Source organism: Scardinius erythrophthalmus (genome assembly GCF_964197995.2).
Source record: "Scardinius erythrophthalmus genome assembly, chromosome: 20".
NCBI classification, from domain to species: Eukaryota; Metazoa; Chordata; class Actinopteri; order Cypriniformes; family Leuciscidae; genus Scardinius; species Scardinius erythrophthalmus.
This window is the reverse complement of record NC_138240.1, coordinates 7,917,662-7,937,720: the sequence shown is the minus strand read 5'-3', so window position 1 is coordinate 7,937,720 and position 20,059 is coordinate 7,917,662. Positions and strand designations below refer to the sequence as shown.

Here is a 20,059-nt window from a genome sequence, read left to right as displayed (position 1 = left end):
TCTATGGCGGCATCTGAGAGCGAGGATTGGTCGGGCTCCGCGGACCCCGCCCCCCCCTCTCAGCTAGAGTTTTCTGATACTCGAGCGAGCATTGACGCCGAACTTCGTGTCATGTCTCGCGCCGTTGACGAGTTGGGACTCGATTGGCTTTCTCCAGCTGAGCCCGCCAGAAGCCGCCTCGATGAATGGTACCTGCCGGGGCGCCAGCAGGCCCCTCGTCAGCGCCATTTATGCCTGAGGTTCACGAAGAGCTCACAAAATGCTGGCGCGCGCCCTTTTCAGCGCGAACGCGCTCATCTGCCTCTTCTACGCTCTCCACTGTTGACGGCGCTGAAGAGAAAGGATATGTGTCTCTCCCCCCACTGGAGGAAGCGGTCGCTGCACACTTATGCCCCCCCACTGCAGGTAGTTGGAGGTCTAAGACGGTGCACCCTTCTAAGCCTTGCAGAACTACTTCGGCCTTTGCCAGCCGCGCATACGCTGCCGCCGGTCAAGCCGCCTCTGCACTTCACGCCATGGCGACGCTTCAAGCCTTCCAGGCCAAACTTCTCCGTTCCTTGGATGAGTCAGGCCCGGACCCAGACACATTTAAAGACCTCAGGAGTGCCACGGATCTGGCACTGAGGGCCGCGAAGACCACCGCTCAAGCCCTGGGCCGCAATATGGCCAGCCTAGTGGTAATGGAGCGCCACCTCTGGCTAAACTTAACCGAGATCAGGGACGCGGATAAATCTGCCTTCCTCGACTCGCCCGTCACAGCCTCAGGTCTCTTCGGCCCATCTGTCAGCGGCTTCGCCGATCGCTTCACTGAAGCTCAGAAGGCTTCCAGCGCCATGAGACACTTTCTACCAAAGCGCTCCAGCTCAGTCCAACGGCGCCCCAAGAGCACGCCACGACCTGAGAAAGTGGTGTCCCAGGTCCTCCAGCCCCGCCCAGCGGCTGAGACCAGTAAGCACATGAAGCCAGCGAAACGGTTCCCGTTCCCTAAGCGCCAGGGCCCGCGGCCGAAGCTGACGCTCGATCACGAGCCCAAGAAGCCGTCCTAACCGGCACAAAGAGGGGTCACTGTCCCGCTGCGGCCGGACCAGCCCCAAAAATCGCTCGACTACTGCTCACGGCACCCTCTTCAGTTCAGGCGGCTGCAGCAGTTCTAAATGCAGTTCATGGGCCCGTCACAGGTCACGCACCCCTGCAAACAAACGCTGTTTTAACAGCGACCCACACAAAGCACAAATCGAGCATAATTTCTCACATGCATACATGTCAGTCCGAGCCCCCCACTCTGGGTGTTCCAGATATGATAATGCCTCTAGCTCTGCGGGCTCTAGCTTGGCAAGCTATCCCCGGAGTTTCAGTATGGGTGATGAACATCATAAAGCATGGTTACTCGCTTCAGTTCGCCCGCAGACCACCGCGTTTTCGCGCGGTTATACAAACCACGGTAAGGGGCACATTGAGTCATGTCCTCCGCACCGAAGTGTTAAGTCTGCTGGCGAAAGGGGCCATCGAGAAGATCCCCCCTTCTCTGAGCGAGTCAGGTTTTTACAGCCGATACTTTCTTGTTCCAAAGAAAGACGGCGGCCTGAGACCCATTTTAGATCTCAGACATCTGAACAAGGCTCTCATGTCACGGCCGTTCAGAATGCTCACGACCAGACATATCCTGACGCAGATTCGCCCAGGCGACTGGTTTTTCTCAGTAGATCTGAAAGACGCTTACTTTCACATTCAAGTGAACCCCCACCACAGGCCATTCTTGAGATTCGCCTTCGAGGGGCAGACATACCAGTACACAGTTCTTCCATTTGGACTGGCACTAGCGCCTCGTACATTCACGAAGTGCATGGATGCAGCTCTCTCCCCCCTGAGACAGCGGGGAATGCGCATCCTAAACTACCTCGACGACTGGCTCATACTGACCCAGTCAGAGGCGGAGTCACATACTCACAAAGCCTGGCTCCTCAGCCATCTAGAATGTATAGGGCTCAGGGTCAATGTTGCAAAGAGTGTTCTGTTGCCCAGCCAACGTATCACGTTCCTGGGAACAGTTCTCGACTCCGTACTTATGAGAGCATGGCCCACACCGGCCCGTGCTCTAACGATTCAGCAGCTCACGGCATCGTTCATAGAGGGCTCTCTTGTACCCCTCAGAACGTTTCAGAGGATCCTTGGCCTGATGGCCTCTGCATCATCAGTACTCCAACTAGGCCTACTGCGTATGCGTCCTCTTCAGCTGTGGCTGGCTCCTCTGGTGCCACCCCACGCCTGGCATTCAGGCCACTTGATTATCAAGGTGGACCAGCGCTGTGTTCAAGCCCTGGCCCCTTGGAAAAACGCCAGCTGGTACCAGCAGGGCGTAAGCATGGGGGTAGTTTCAGAGAGGAGGATGATTTCAACAGACGCCTCCAACTCCGGTTGGGGAGCTCTGTACGAGGGCAGGCCTGCCTCCGGCCTCTGGTCGAGCTCGGAGAAACGCCTACACATAAACTGCCTCGAAATGAGAGCAGTTTTTCTAGCCCTAAAAACATTCCTCCCATACCTGGCGGGACACCACGTGTTGGTACGGACGGACAACATGTCGGTGGTCTCTTACATAAATCGCCAGGGCGGCCTCAGGTCCCGCAACCTGTTTGCCATAGCCTCACAGCTCTTGCTATGGGCTCACACCAATCTGCGCTCGCTCAGGGCAGCTCACGTGCCAGGCACGTTGAATACAGGAGCAGACATGCTCTCTCGGGGCAGAGTTCCCCCAGAGGAATGGTCTCTCCACCCTCAGACAGTTCTCCTACTCTGGGAGGTCTTCGGGAAGGCAGAAGTAGATCTTTTCGCCTCAGAAGACAACTGTCAATGCCCAATCTTTTTCTCAAAGAGCAGGGATGCGTTGGCCCACGACTGGCCCAACCTTCCTCTCTATGCGTTCCCCCCGGTCTCGATGCTCCCTCAGGTCATCGAACGGATCAGGAACACGAAAAGCGCAGTGCTATTAGTAGCTCCTCTCTGGCGGACCCAGGTTTGGTTCCCAGAGTTGATGCAGCTGTCTGTAGCAGACCCGTGGCCAATCCCAGTGAGGCGCGACCTCCTGACTCAGGCCAACAGGACAATCTGGCATCCCCGTCCCGACTTATGGGCCCTACATGTATGGCCACTCAACGGGTACCCCAGAACCTCCCAGAGGGCGTCCTGAATACTATAAAGGAAGCTAGAGCTCCGTCTACCAGACGCCTCTATCTCAGTAAATGGTCAGTGTTTTCCAGCTGGTGTTTAGCTCGAGACCTCGACCCATACACTTGTGAAGTACCAAGAGTACTGTCTTTTCTACAGGAGATGTTGGACGCGGGTCGCTCCCCCTCCACTCTCAAAGTGTACGTGGCAGCCATTGCTGCTTTTCACGTATTGGAAGCCGGGGCCTCCTTAGGAAAAAGCGACCTTATAGTTCGCTTCCTCAGGGGCGCCAGGAGGCTTAACCCGCCTCGGCCACCGTCTGTTCCGGCCTGGGACCTCTCCTTGGTCCTGCGGGCTCTTAAGGGACCTCCCTTTGAACCACTTCAGTCAGCTGATCCTAAGTCTCTCTCTCTGAAAACCGCCCTGCTTCTAGCACTGGCGTCAGTAAAGAGAATAGGGGATTTACAGGCGCTGTCTACCAGCGCTTCCTGTCTGGAGTTTGGTCCTAATGACTCCAAGGTCATTCTTAGGCCAAGACATGGATATGTTCCTAAGGTGCTCTCAACTCCGTTCAGAGCCCAGGTTATTTCTCTGTCAGCTCTCCCCTCCTCCGAGGAGGATAGCGATTCTCTCATGCTTTGCCCAGTCAGAGCTTTGAGAATTTATCTGGAGCGTTCGGCCTCTTTCAGACAGTCTGAACAGCTCTTTGTGTGTTTCGGGGGCCGATCCAAGGGCCTCCCGGTCACTAAAACCACACTGTCCAGATGGATAGTTGACGCCATTGCCCTGGCTTACACCTCACTGGGCCTCTCTGGTCCCATAGGTGTTAGAGCTCATTCCACGAGAGGTGTTGCCTCTTCGTGGGCTTGGTCAAGTGGTATTCCCATTGAAGACATTTGTGCGGCGGCCGGCTGGTCCGCTCCGTCCACATTTGTGAGATTCTATAAGCTGGATGTCCCTGCTCTGCAGACATGCGTTCTTTCTGTCTAGACTCTGGCTCTGTGGATCCAGACTAGTTTTGAACCATGGTCACTTGGGTATTCCCATCTATAGCATATGTGCGGCGGCCGGATATCCGCTCCGTCCACATTGTTGAATTATAGCTTTAATGCCCTTGCTTGTAGCTACAGTTCTTCTGTCTAGACACTGGCTCTGTGACCCAGTCTAGTTGATATTGAACACACGGTTTTCACTTTGTGGGCTAAGTGACTGGCTCTGGCCAGATCCGATGAATTATAACTTTAATGTCCCTGCTTTGCAGTTACAGTCTTTTCAGTCTAGACTCTGGCTCTGCTGACCCAGACTAGTTTGATATTAAACACACGGCTATCACCTTGTGGGTTAAATGACTGGCTCTGGCCAGTCTTTATTACGGATAATTGATGGGCCCGATGTTCGGTCTCTTTTTATCCTGGCTATTCTGTACTTCCCGGAACTCTGGTGAGTCAGAGCGGCCAAAAGATTAATAGCACGGCGTTTTAAATGGAAACGTTCCCATAGCGTTTGCAACGCAGTACGAGAGAACGTTCTCGTAAGGGAACGTACTGGTTACTTTCATAACCTCGGTTCCCTTAGAGATAAGGGAACGAGTACTGCGTTGCCTTGCCGTGCTATTTTTCTTATGGCAGGTTTGTCGCTTCAGTCGATTATACCTGTCAAATGGCGGATTCTATCTGTATTTATATGTTATGGTCACGTGTAGTTTCGCGCGCTTGACAGTGACAGAGCGCCAAGCGCCCTGATTGGCTCGCGCGCTTCTGTCAATCCGCCATTGGTTCGTGCAGTTGCCCACAGCACAGCCTATCAGCTCACTCACGTGGGTCTGATGCTCTCGCCTGTGCTGTAGCAAATGCGTTTTAAAATAAAGGCTTCAATATTCTCGAGAAAAGGAGTTTTCCCATAGCGTTTGCAACGGAGTACTCTTTCCCTTATCTCTAAGGGAACCGAGGTTACGAAAGTAACCAGTACGTTTTAAAAACTTCAGGTATGGCAAGATATTTTTGAGTAACATTAAAGTACTTAAACCCCTTCAGTAAGAGATGAAAACGGCAGGCAAAAATTATAAGAATGCTGTCTCAAAAAACACTAACATTCAAAAGTTTGGGGTCAGTCAGATTTCTTTATTTAGATTTATTTTTTATTTTATCTCAAAAGCGACAGTAAGACATTTATAATGAAATGCTATTTTGAACTTTCTATTCATCAAAGAATCCTGCAAAGATTTTCACCAGTTTCCAGAAAAATATTAGGCAGCAGAACTGTTTTCAACATTGATAATAAAAATAAATGTTTTTTCAGAATCAAATCAGCACGTTATAGTAAAATGATTTCTGAAGGATCATGTGACACTAAAGATCGGAGTAATGATGCTGAAAATTCAGCTTTGCATCACAGGAATACAATTAGTTTTACATACATTAAATTGAGAACAGTTTATTTTTATTTTTTTATTGTAATATTCAAATAATTGCATCCTTGCACTGAATGCAGGTGAGCATAAGGGGTCTACTTTTAAAAACATAAAAAAAAACTTACTGACTCCAAACTTTTGAACAGTAGTGCAAGTATATAAACTGTACAAATTATATTTTTGGCTTTTTATATCCTCTTATACTCTATTTAGTAGGTGAACCCTGTACACAATATTAGTACAGGCAAAAATTATAATATTTTTATCTTAAAATATACATATAATTAAAGAAATTCTCATTAGCGATATACATATATATGAAAAATTTGAAAACTTATTTTAAAAGTAATTGCCTCACAATCAGCTATTTGTCACTGAATATAATAACCTCATGGAGCAGGACAGTTTATCAATACATAGAGACAAACAAGTGTTCAGGATAGTGCTTTGGTTAATTAGTAAATTAGAGATAGTAAAAAAAACACACAAAAAACAGGCCCTTTTATCCTGGGGCCTTTATTCTCATTGTGTAGTTTTATATTCTGGTGCAGTTTCAGTGTAAATAGGGTGTGTGCAGAGGTCTCAAGTATGGGATGGAAATTATTGGATCTTTACCTCCTCTTCTGCAACAAGAGAACCAGGATCCACTGCCTGACTGTTACCCTCCCGGGCCTGCAAGACCATAGAAAGGTTATTAATAATAGAGTAAATACCCAAACACTAAATTATGCATTGTACAAATTCCAACGGACGTAACCTCACAACGGCCGCAATGACTCTCTCTCACACACACACAGACCTGTGCAATTCTCTCAAGGCCCATGTAGTATTTCTTGCTCTCTCCCTCCTTCAGTTTCTTGAGCGCCACCCTGACTTCACCTATGAACTCATTCCGTCCTAAACGATCCATATCACACACACACAGCCTGGAAAGAGAGAGAGATATGGCACTCAGAACTCTTCAGCTCAACCTTCAAGGCAGAATGTGTTAAGCATGTTGCACGCACAGCCAGAGAGAAAGAGAATATCTCAAGAGAACAGACTCTGAGCTGAGAAGAAGGTGGTATTGACTAGAGGTATATTCCTTGACTAGAGGAATATAATTTTTAACCATTTAATTGGTACTGATAAAAAATCAGATATCAGGAAAAATGACCGCTCGTGTCAGTGACAAAATTAATTTAGATTCAAATGACTTCTGAATATGAATTGAGCAAATCTGCAAGACTAGACTGCTGTATAAAATTAGTCGCACCATTAATTTTGAAGCAGTTCCTGCATCGCTATTCAATGGCAGAGCTACTGATTTTACAGCAACAAGACTGAAATAAATCTGAGTTGTGAGTTTGCTATCTAAATTAATCATAATAATAATAAAAAATAAATAAATCTCATCTTGTCTTGCTAGATGCATGTGTAAAAACAAATAGCAAATACAGTGCAAGTGTAGTCTGATTCTGAGTCTATTTGATTCAATTCAATTGACACTTATGAGCCATTTCTTTTAATGAATGAGTCCACTTTAATGAGTCAAAAGACTCCACAAGTGCAGAGATTTATTTTGAATCTTTCAATCGAATCACTGAATCCACCAGATTGATTACTGAATTAACATCCGACTCACTGAACCGCATCAAATTTCATTCATGTCTGACTAGAAATGAACACAGTTGTGTGACTTTAATCCTCCATAGATGACATCATGAAATACGTGACATTTAAAAAAAAATAGTTAATGTATATAAGATAAAATAGCTATATTATTTTTTCATCAATATATTCATTTAAAAAAACTAAGTAAATCTGTTTAAGTAAATCTGAGAAAGAGGGAATTAAGGAAAAGAAACAACAACAATAACCAGAATGAGAAAAGAGGAATTTATAGTGAACAATGTAAGAAAAGACAGATGAGTTTTACGTCAGAGATGCACCAGGAATAAAACTGAGGAAGAACATATGAGGGAGAATAGCCAGGGTGAGGAGACAAATAGCCAAATGTAGAAGAGAAAGAGCTGAAGTGTTATTGTAGGTGTCAAAGAGCGAGAAAGCAAGAGCCTGCACGTAAGCAGATGACACTGACATCATGATCTTGTTGGATTCTTGCTTTCTGGATTAGTCATTCCTTCCAGCCAGGTGTGTACACATGCTAATACAAACACATGCACACACTCGTGTGGAGGTGCATAACAGGTGATCTACACACTTCCTGTTCATCATTCTTCCTGAAGCTGCTATGTATTACTCACGGGGTTGAGCTTTTCCTTATTAATGTCAGTCACTGTGATTAAGAGTTTGCAAGCATACGGAAGTCACCTACACGCAGGACACCCGGAAGACGTGTACTATTCAATGTTTATTCAGTATTGAACTGTGAGTCAGATGAGTCATGGGCAGGCCCACGCAAAATCTGTGCCGGCAGGATTTCGCAAAAAGCTCCACAGGTTTCTGCAGAATATGACTGCTCGTCATTCAGAGTTTCTCACATTTAAGTATTTCATATGCTAATTTGATTAATAATATCAGCTACCAATTAAAACCCAGTACATTCAGCTTCTTATTAAAGAGGACCTATTATGCTTTTTTAAAACTTTTTAAAACTTTCTTTAGTGTATAATGTTGCTGTTTGAAGAATGAAGAATGCCTGCAATGTTACAAAGCACAAAGTCACTCCAAAGGGAGTTATTCTCTATATCAATAAGCACTGTTTCTGAACTCCTTGAAACACTTTGATTGTAGTCTTAAGTTTTCTTCCATCACAATATATCTTATTTAAATAATTCCCTCCCAAGGCAAATGCAAAATTAAGGGGCCAAGGCCTGGTTGAGTTGCGCAAGTACTGTGCTGTCGCCATGTCCAAGAGACAGTTTTTTTCCGCCTCGGATCTAGCACGGTTATAGAAAGGGCCATAACATTTCCAAAATATGCTGGAAGCGGATGACCAATCACAGAACATTGTGCTTTTCGGAGACAGGAACTAAACAGTGTTAAGGCCATATAGTGCCAACAGTGTCATTTTCATTCTTCATTTAGAAATAAAATGAAAATTGAAATACGTGAGCAGTGATAAACTCTTATTGAACATCTGACGCCACCCACACTGCTGAGAGCGACGGTTAACAAATAACAAAACTCTCAATAACAAAATAAACACACGACAAAATTGAGAAAACAGCAAGCATTTTTTTAATAAAGGATAAGAAAAGCATCTTATAGCAACGTGGATATGTTTGCACAAGCTCTACAATTCAGCACTCAAGTTACATCACGTTATATAGCACTTTATACAATAGCTTAAAATCAAGAAGCTTTACCATATTACACATGAAAAACAGTCTCAGTGTCTAGTTTCATCAGAAGTACAACTTCATTTTCTAATATGAAGCAGCTCTCTAGTGTGTTTATTTTTCACTCGCGGACGTCTCACCTCAACCAACTGAACAGGAGAAATGAACCAGAAAAGTTTTCGACGTGAAAGAAGGCGGAGCCTCCACGCATATCTACTTATTACGTAATCGCCACAGAACAATATAAGTACAAAGGTGTTTACCAGCCGCCACCCTTTTCCGACTGAGGACCATGGCCTCAGATTTGGAGGTGCTGAAAGAGCACCTATTATTCAAAATTCACTTTTACGTGGTGTTTGAACATAAATGTGTGTTGGCAGTGTGTGTACACAACCACCCCGTAACGATAAAAATCCACCAAGTGCTTTTTTAAAAATTCCAATAAATCATAAGCTCTGTCTCAGAACAACCCGTTCTCAGATTCTAGGCAATGTGACGTACTTTTGCACAGGACCCGCCCATGACTGTTGACGGACACTGCAGTTTGAGCATAGACCCGCCCTGAGTGAACTGTACACAGTCCACCATTGTTTTGACACTGAAAGCAGCTGTAGACAAGAATGTCTCCTTAGCGATTTAGGTGTTTTGTTGCTGGATATAAGAATGAACATATCAGTCTTCATCTACTTCCGTTGTTACTCGAGGATGGATCTGTACCAACTGTTCGTGATCCAGCTTACAGTCTGGCCTAACGTTACTAATCACGGCAGAAATGAAAGGCAGAGCACGCACTTTATTATAGTTCGTCAGAGTTGTTTTACGGATATAAAGTTCACCAGTTTATTAAGCACCCACTGAAAAGGCATAAAGTATGTATATATTTGTTTACTGTTAGTTGTAACGAGTGTTTTTGCGTAATTCGCTGTGTATGTTGATGATAATGAAAGGGAGAGAGAGAGTTTATGGATAAGACTTTATATGCGCACAATAAATACTGTGTTTATTCAGCTCTTATGGTGATTTTCTGGAGTAAAACTGATGCTTCATCTTTTGTGTGATAAACTTCATAAAAATCATCAGTAAATGTTTGGCCATCATTAGGAGGCGCTACAACAGGTTTGTACTAATAGTGGATAAAAAGCAAGATGAAAAATAAGTTATAACCATAATTAACCTAAACTATACCTGTTCTATCTTCATGCACCATATATTTTGATATTTTATATTTTTTATTTCTGTTTTGATATTTTCATTCCGTGAGATGAGATTGTTCTGACACTGACTGAAGAACAAGCTTGTGAGGCTCCGCCCTCTGTGCCGAGAGCAGCAGCTCATTTGCATTTTTTCTCAGCCCCAAAATGTGACAATTTAAAGGCACTTCGACTTTTTGGGACTTTAGCTTATTCACTGTATCCCCCAGAGTTAGATAAGTCCATACATACCTTTTTCATCTCTCTGCGTGCTTTAAGTCTGTTTGACGCACCCACCGCTAGCCTAGCTTAGCACAAAGACTGGATGTAAATGGCTACAGCTAGCATACTAATCCCAATAAGTGACAAAATAATGCCAACATTTTCCTATTTACATGTTGTGATTTGTATAGTCACAGTGTGTACAAATAACAAGGTCATATGAGACAGCCATTTTTTAAACGTTTAAATACTGGGAACTATTTTCTCAGAAGGCGAAGCACTGCTACTTGGGCGGAGTGATTAGCGCAGCACCCGAGAAGCGCCGTTCCGTCAACAAAACCAACTTGAATAACTATGATTCGTGATCATGGCCACTAAAAAGTCGAAGTGTTCCTTTAAACATGCAGTAAAAAATTATCTGTAAGTATTTCGAACTAAAACATACACACTCTGTGGACATCAAAGACTTATTTTACATGTCAAGTCAAGTCAAGTCAAGTTTATTTATATAGCGCTTTTCACAACATAGGTTGTATCAAAGCAGCTTCACAGTAATAAATTAAAACAATACATCAATGTTTGTTTCTAGTGGAACGTCCACGTTTGGTAATGCTGATCAATGGTATCGTTGATTGATTAATTCAATTAAATATCCCCAAATATCCCCAACTGAGCAAGCCAAAGGCAAAATATTTTTACATCTTGTGAAAAGAGGCATAATAGGTGCCCTTTTAAGTATATCGGGCCATTACTGACAGACTGGGAAGGAGCAGGTGCTGCAAAAATGTAAAAAACAAGGTGTTTTTTTTTAACATTCAAGCATGAAAAAAAAAAAAAAACTATTCTAGAAGACCCCAAAAACAAAATAGACTTTGTATTATACTAATAATAGGCCCTCTCTAACAAATTTTAAAATCTGCTCCGCACAATTTAACGATATAATGACAGACAGGCAGGCAGACAGACAGACAGATAGATTCAATAGTGAACAGATTCAAAGATTCATTTCACTACAATGAATCAAATTCCTTCACCAAAATTAAACATGAAATTGCTCTGATTAGCTGCAATTGTTGCATCATGCTTTTTCACTTTCAGTAAGGACAGAAAAATGACACTTGAAATGTGTCACATCTGGTTAAGGTGTTTTTAAAATGTGGCAAAACAAATTTGTCAGCTAGGCTCCTAAAAGACCACAGCTCAACACACACTGTCTACTAATAAACAATGAACACACCTACTATATGCTTCCGTGACATCCGTTATGATAATGACTCCGCTAATAGCATAGGATGCTTTTATATAATGGCACAATGGCACTATTGATAACGCAGCCATTCTTAAAAAAAATTCCCTGCCAACAGCAGTCATTGTTCTCATTGAGAAATGACATTCACATGACAAAAGCTGAAGAAAGAAAGGACATTTATTGACAGGGGGTCATATGGAGGGAAATACTTGCTCTGGAATTTTATACGTAAAATATTCATCCCTGCCGCCTCTCCCTGCACTGAACGACTGCAGTCGGGTTTGAGATTAGCCAGCTGTCATAGCCCAGACACAGCCACTGTGACAAGGTGCTGACGCTGCCTGTGGTGACATACTCCATCTACGCCTTGGGCTCCAACAACCTGCTCTTCAGAATGATGGTCACAGAGCGTAACAGAGCATAAAGAATCATCAAATCAAACTCATCCTTTGGGATTCAAAAGTGGTAAGAATCCATGTTCGCCACGAGAAACAGTTTGGCTTGTGTCACTTTTGGCAGAATTTATGCATCTAATTGTTTGTTTTTTTAATTTACAAGAAGCTTCTGTGTTAAACAGTTTCACTGCGGAGGCAAAAATCTCTGGATTGAAGGTATTTCTCCAGTGCTGAGGTAAATCGGGGTCGAGTTAAAAACCATTTCAGTATGAAACTAGAATTATTCACGGTCTCAACCAAAAAGTGGAACAAGTAAGGCAAACAGCTTCACTCTCTCTTTATCTCTCCCTCTCTCTCTCTCCCTATTAGAGCTCCTGCTAGGTTTGTTTCCCAGCTGTGGATCAGAAGGGTTTCTATTACATTTGTAGAGAAATGGCCCCATCTCACTCAGTCCTCTGAGTTTTATTGCTCAAATTGTAGCATTCCTCTACACAGAAGGTTAGATCCAAGTGTGGGTGTTACCTTAAGGCTAATGTGTGTTATTGCACCACAGAGACGTCCACTACATGCTGTCAAAGATGCGCACATACATACATGCCCACACACAATGCGCTCCGTGTGACAAAGAGTTGACTTGTCCTGAACATCATGAAGTAAAGAAATTCACACATGCACAGCACACAAATGGGGCTCAAAAATGTTTTCACTGTCATTAATAAGCTGGACGGAGACACTCGTGGGATTTTACAGAAAGCCATATAGGCCTACTCAAAGGGTGAATTCAGCAGTGCAAGTAAAGCCAAAAATAGTTGGATGCAGGTGAGAATCATGGGGAATGGAGGTGGTACTGTACCTGAGGGTTTTGGTGGTCATGTCAGCAGCCGTAATGCCGTGATAGATGAGCGTCTCGTTCCACACTGGATTCAGTGTGTTCTTTAAAGTCTTAGTGCGCAGTTTGTTTGCCTGAAAGAGAGAGGTAGAGTGTATTAAGAATGATAATGAATTTAATTTATAGACACACTGGGTCAAAACAAGTGTGCAGAAAAGCTGCTCATGCAAAATTTCTGCTGGGTTTACAACAGCTGTGCCCGCACATAAACTTGTTCTTACCATCAGTCAAATGTTGATGAACCCATATTAATGTAAATGAGGGAGCGTGCACACATAGTTATGAGGTCAGTAATGAGGGATATTGCACGACCTCTCCTATGCAGCCATTTATCATTCCCCAAAAACCTTATGCTCTCTTAAGCAGGGTTGCCAACTTTTGAGTTTAGCTTGGAATGAGGGGCGGGGGTTTACACCACATTACCCCAGTACATCTTAAATGAAGAAACTGAACACTAAACTCACCACTAAACCAGAAGCACAATCATGCCCAAAATAAACATTACTTCACATTTCACCACCTAAGAGCATTTTGGGGGAAATAATTAACACCCCGAGCTCCCATCTGTGCAGAAATTACCACTGCTGTATATAGTTTCTCAATTTAAAGAATCTGTTAGAATCGGCTGCTGCTCAGTCGAGCTAGTTTTGTGAAGTGGGTGGTGGTGTAGTGGTTAAAGGTCCCGTTCTTCGTGATCCCATGTTTCAAACTTTAGTTAGTGTGTAATGTTGTTGTTAGAGTATAAATAATATCTGTAAAATTATAAAGCTCAAAGTTCAATGCCAAGCGAGATATTTTATTTAACAGAAGTTGACTACATAAAATGGCTCGATTGGACTACACCCCTCTACTTCCTTCATTAATGACATCACCAGAACCGTGTTTAGACTAACCTCCACCCACAGGAACACAGGCGTATTGATGGCGAAATGTCAACAGACGGTTGATGTTTATCTATAATCGGATACCGCAAAAGTTTAATTCAAAGTTGTTAGTTTGCTCTGTCCATTTCACCACGGACTGTTTTTCTAACCAGGGATAATATCAAGCAGGCTTCTCTCAGCGTTTCATACTGACGAAGGGGACAATTTCAACTATATTCCAGCAAGCGGTAAGTACAAGTAGTGATTTACTATGGAAGTAGCGATCAACTTCACATCGTTTCTCTTAGTAGGATGAAAATAATCTTACTTAAACTGTGATTAATATACAGAAAGCGATCAAAGAACAATCCCTTTCCAATCACCAAAGCTGTTAATCACACACCGCGAGTTTATCTGGACACTTGCCAAAACTCGTTATGAAATCAATGACGCTGTTACACTGCACAACGAAGCTCTTACTATATTTATATGCCTCATGTTTGCATTGGTGAAATCATTCGTGAGTGCAGAAACTGCGTTGCAATGATAAGATCTTTTTTCACGCGATCAACAGGCTGTCATCTGCTCAATGCTCATCACTACAATTTTTTATGTGATTGAAATAGATCTAAATACTTAAAAAACTTCTCACGATTCGTTAATCCTGATAGCTGTATTAGTAAAAACGTATAATAGCTGTAATAGTAAAAGTTTTCCAGATAGTTCCACATGTAATGCCAGATATTTCATATGCAAGCATTTCAGCCAATCACAGCAGTGGGCGTTTACACTGAAGTCTCACAGCAGACACGCCCCTTCAAACAGAGTGTTCAAACCAGGGAATGAAATCAGGCTAGGAAATATGCCTTTTATTTCTAAATTATAACAATTTTTGATCTAAAAAACATACTAACATTATAAGGGCACCCCTGGAAACATGATAAAATAATAAAAATAATCCATGGAATGGGACCTTTAAGGCTTTGGGCTAGTAACTGAAAGGCTGGTTCAGTTCCTACAAGGGACAACCCACGATTCATCACTATTGTGTCCTTGAACAAAGCACTCAATCACAGGTTGCACTAGAGGATCTACGTTGGTCTTGTATGAACATAAAATAAATATTTATAAATACAGTTCTGTGCATAACGGCACATTAAACATCAAATATGTTCTGAGTGGCTGTGAGTTTGCACCACAGTTTTGTATTCAGTGAGAACAGACCATTATTTTTTGTCACGGGAATCTTATCTCATTGCACCTGGCTAGGGCACAGAATAAAAAATGGCACATCATTACTCATAAAAAAAAACTACAAAGACAAAAATGCTATTTAAAACGTTTCAAATGGCCAAATAACACAATATAATGCTAAAAAAACAATCATGCTGGTTAAAAAATATTTATGGCTGGAAATTTTCTTATTGTACCCATCACTGACAGGAGTAGTCCATTTGTGGCCAAGGTGAGATTAGATGCAGAAAAAGATAAAAGTTTTTTTTTTTTTGCTATATTGCTAAAAAAGAATTGAGACTCAGGTGCAACTAAGCTAGACGATCCAAATTTAGATGTGTGAATGTGCCAGTGTTTCAGACATTATTTTACCTGCAAAAAATTAAATAATAATAATTTACAACAAATAATTTTATGTAAGTTGGATTTCAAATTTACTTCTGAATTTTAAATCTGAGAGGGCACATGCCCCCAGTTTGAATGGGCATGATGCATCTGGTTAAAGATGACAGTGGGAAAGATGAAGAGAGATAGTCAGTCAGGGAGGACAGCGGAGGAAACATCATTTATCTCTTCTCCCTCAGGTGAAAGGCAGACATCTGCTCACCTACTTTGCAGAGGAGAGAAAGGACAGGAGGCTTTCCCCAGCTCACCTCCCATCTGACTTACACACACACAAAATCATCACCCCTTCTGTGTCTTACCCTAAAATCTGCTCCCCCATACTCACAAACATACACTTGTTTATGTAGCTACAGTATCTAAATGAGGACATACTAGAAACCTCTACTGTGTATTTACATTTAAATAAGGCTAACCCAAAACCCTAGATAGATAGATAGATAGATAGATAGATAGATAGATAGATAGATAGATAGATAGATAGATAGATAGATAGATAGATAGATAGATAGATAGATAGATAGATAGATAGATAGATAGATAGATAGATAGATAGATAGATAGATAGATAGATAGATAGATAGATAGATAGATAGTCAGACAGAACGCTAGACAGAACCATCAAATGATAGAATGAAAGAACAACAGACAGACTGATAAACTAGACATAGATGATAGATTGATAGACAGAAAATCAAATGATAGAATGAAAGAATGACAGACAGATAGACAGATATCTGAAACTGTATAACTAGCAATTCTCATATTTATTGCCTCAAAAATTAATCGCTGGTTGTATTCCTCATTTGTAAGTTGCTTTGGATAAAAAAAGATATCTGATAAATGAATAAATGTAAATGAAGATTGAATGGATGGACAGACAGAATGATTGATAGATAGAACGAAAGATAGAATGAAAGATAGAACAATAGAATGATAGATAAATAAATATAAATAATAATAAGTACCACAAACCATAGTTTCATGTTTTACTATCCTTGTGGGCAAAAGCATCAGGCCAATTTTAAATGCAACTTCCAATTTTTTTTTTTTTTAAATTAAGCAAATTAAGGTTATTTTAAGTAAAAAAAGGTGTTTTGTCTAAATGTTGGCAGTTCACTGAAGTTAAAAATTCTGTCATCATTCATGTACACCCAATGTTGCTCCTAACATGCATGACTTTTTGTCCTGTAAAATAAAATGTCAAAACTGTTATTTTCCTTCCAACGAAAATGCATGATGATCACTGGCTGTCAAGGTCAGTTGAAATTGTGCATAGTATATAAAAAAAACAAAAACATCAACAACAACAACAACTACATATTAGGTCAAGTTTTGTACCCTAGTCCCCTTTCACACGACACAAAAACTGTACCACTCTTACACAAAGCACTACAAAGCAAGTTAAAAAGTGTTTTTTCCCCTTTAGTCATGTCATATCCAGCCTAGAGTAACAGAGTGAGCCAGTACACCCTCAAAAATGATGCCACTGCTTGTGGGGACGTTTGCTCCACAATGTAGGCCAAATCTGACCCCCCCCCCCCCCCCCTACACACACACAGTTCATCACTCCCTCCAGTTCATCCCTAAAAATCAGCTTCAAAATACCCTGACATGCATACTAAACTCCCCAAACTGGGCAATTACCCTCCAAAAGCTCGTTTAGTTAAACACTAGTTAAATTAGTGTTAAATCAAAGAAATGTTCTGGCTGTGAATACACAAACACAATCTCCCAAACCGCAGACTCTCTCGCGTCCACGTCAGAGCGAGTCCACGTCATTCATTGCCTGAAGAACATGTTGCTTCTCTGCATATTTCATTTCTCTCTCTCTCTCTGCTCTACTCTCTGCACTGCTGCATTTGATGCTGGAACCAGCCAAGCTTGGCTATCCTCTCTCTCACCCCCTGAGGATGCTCGGCAAATGAATAAACACACTTTAATTCCAACAGACATCAGCAAAAAATACATGTAACAATTCATTAAAACAGCACCAGCTGAGCAAACAGCTACTGGGACTTGAGGAAGAGATGCATCATTCAAACCGCAATTGATTTAATTGAAACGGATACTCTGGCAGTACCGTGGTACAGTGATGGCGTCAGATGGTAAGACTATGGTACTGAGCATTTAATATATCAATTTGCCATTCAAATCAATAAAAAATTACCAAACAGTACAAAACATGGTGTTGGGTTCTTACGGTAAAATAATATCATATAGGCCTATACATAAACTACTGTTCAAAAGTTTGGGGTCTGTAACTTTTTTTTTATGTTTTTGAAAAAAAAAGTTTCTTATGCTCACCAAGACTGCATTTATTTGATCAAAATGCAGTAAAAAAAATAGTAAAATTGTGAAATATTAACAATTTAAAATAACTGTTATATATATATATATTAATTTAAACATGTTGAAAAGCTGCTTAATATTTTTTGTGAAGACTGTGATACTTCTTTTTTTCCAGGGCCCAATTGATGGGCCCTTGTAATCTTTAATCAAAATATCTTCCCCTCCCTCTTGAAGTGACATCTCTTCTCTGATGACGTGTTTACTGCAGTGAGGGCGGGACAAACTGTCTACCTACATTTTTTCTTGTTCGAGAAGCCGCTTCACTGACCCCATATTTCACTGCTTTATTTCTACCTTGGAATAATGTGTATTGATGAATTATTCACAATAAGACTAGAAATGTGCATTAAGAAAGTAAATAGGGTATACTTTATTTTCATGTTGACTGTAAGTTTCATTGATGTTAATTGGACTAAAAACATGGTCCTTTAAATAGTAAATACTGTGTTAGCCATAAAAACTAATTATTGGTTGATCACTCATGATCTGGTTTTGCCCTAAAAGCATTTATCCAATTGACAAAAAAATAGCTAAATACCCCTGCTAGTTTTCCATCTACTTTCTCTCCAACATCCTCACTCACATCTCATCTTTGCAAAAGCATATGGTTTCACCGGTCTTTCTCTGCTCCTGCCAAATCGGTGCTATCGCATTTTATTCTAAATATTTCATCCTCATCTTCCACTTCTCTCATCCCCCTTTTCTCTCTCTCCCCCTCTCTCTCTCTTTCCTCCCTCCATCTGGCCAAGAGCAGTGAGATTCCCAGAGCAGCAGCTTGGGAGAGAGTGTGTGACTCAGATATCTCATTCTCCATGCTGTGTGATGACACACACATACATACACTCGACTAAGAAGGGGCCACTCACCAGCCCCACAATCTCTCCCTCTCGCTTTTTTTTCCTTCTGCTTCCTGCACTTTTTATGGGATGCTGATGGAGTGCCAGCATGAGAGGAAGTTGGTTAAAGGGATAGTTCATGCAAAACTAACACATCACCATGTCGTCTTATAGCTGTGAGACTTTCTTCTGTTAAACAAAAAAGGAGACGTTTTGATGAATGTTCAGGATGCTGTTTTCCATACAATGAAAGTGGATGGAGACTAGCTATTGTAGTATTTTTTTAATATACTGATTTAGATTATATATTTTTTTATATATATATATTATAGCTTTAATTTTATTTCAGGTTTAGTTTTAGTATTTTAATTAAAACAGATTTAAACTAATATTTATATTTAATTAATTTTTTTTTTTTTAATTACTTAAAACACTTCACGCAACTGTTCCCGGCACCCCCCGAAGGACAAGTCTGGTTTCATACCAGGGGCGGAGCTAGGGGGTGGCCAGGGGTGGACTGACCTAAGCTTGGCCTCCACATTCACAATTGATGTTTCAGTCTCCTTTTTCTCAACAAGAATTGAGTTTATTTAGACGTAGAACCATGTATTTCCTTTTCAGGCGCACACATCAAATTCGCTTTAGTACCTGGCATGAGTCAAAGGAGCACGGAAAAGGCACGAGTGCCGAGGGAACCTTCAGTAGATACGAGATAGTGGAACAGCTGGGTTAATACAACATGATTAAATAAGGAGATGATTAAAGACTCTGCATGTATGTATGTGTTTTTTATATATGCGTCATATTTAAGAACATGTCTCCAAAATGTATGGACAAAAATATATTGTAAAGTGAGATCACAATATAAGACAAAAATTGATATGTAATTTAATGCACAAATAAATGCGAACACTGTGCATTTGTACTCAAAAATATGTGCAATTTTGTGTTAGGTCGAAAAGTAAATGGAAATGGATCACATTTAAATGTGCATAAATTTATTAATTTTACATTATGGTATTTATGTGCTCTTGTCATTCACATTCTTGGACATGTGGTTTCAAAAGAGAAAATTTTTCTTTCCTTCGTACTGTGTTCAATTTTTTTATGATAGAACTGTTGCAATTAATTTACCTTGAGAACTAGTAGAATGTTAAACAATAAAGGCAGGGTAGGGGATTAGTTCTAGAATTTTTGTTATGCTGGTTGAAAGTCTCTTCACATCCAAATAGCACGATGTCCTAGATTCATCAGGCTCAAAGTGTGAAAGAATGGAAATAACACCACAACATTAATTTCCATGAACAGGTGCATCAATTTTTGGTCAAGATCTTGTATTGACAATGCAAGAGTCCAGCACTCTGTAAAGTCTCCTCCACCACATCCCAAAGACTTTCAATGAATTTAAGGTCTGGCCAATTCATGTGTGAAAATGATTCTTCATGCTCCCTCCCAGCCATTCTTTCACAATTTGAGCTGATGCATCTTGACATCCTTGTCATCCTAGAATATGGCCATGATGTGTCTTCCTACATGATTGTTTAAGAAATGAAAAGCTACACACTCCATCAA

The 20,059-nt window shown here is 41.5% G+C and overlaps 1 protein-coding gene across 4 annotated transcripts in view; it reads right to left on the bottom strand.

The window, feature by feature from the left end:
- The window catches only part of doc2g (double C2-like domains, gamma), a 90,094-nt gene that overhangs the window by 25,013 nt on the left and 45,022 nt on the right, over nt 1-20,059 (bottom strand). For all 4 annotated transcript variants that reach the window (XM_081349244.1, XM_081349246.1, XM_081349243.1 and 1 more), the window contains 3 exons: nt 12,766-12,875; nt 6,372-6,498; nt 6,188-6,244 (listed from right to left, as the gene is read on the bottom strand). In XM_081349244.1, the coding sequence (XP_081205370.1) occupies nt 6,188-6,244; nt 6,372-6,498; nt 12,766-12,875 (294 nt within the window). The remainder of the gene's footprint in view (nt 1-6,187; nt 6,245-6,371; nt 6,499-12,765; nt 12,876-20,059) is intronic.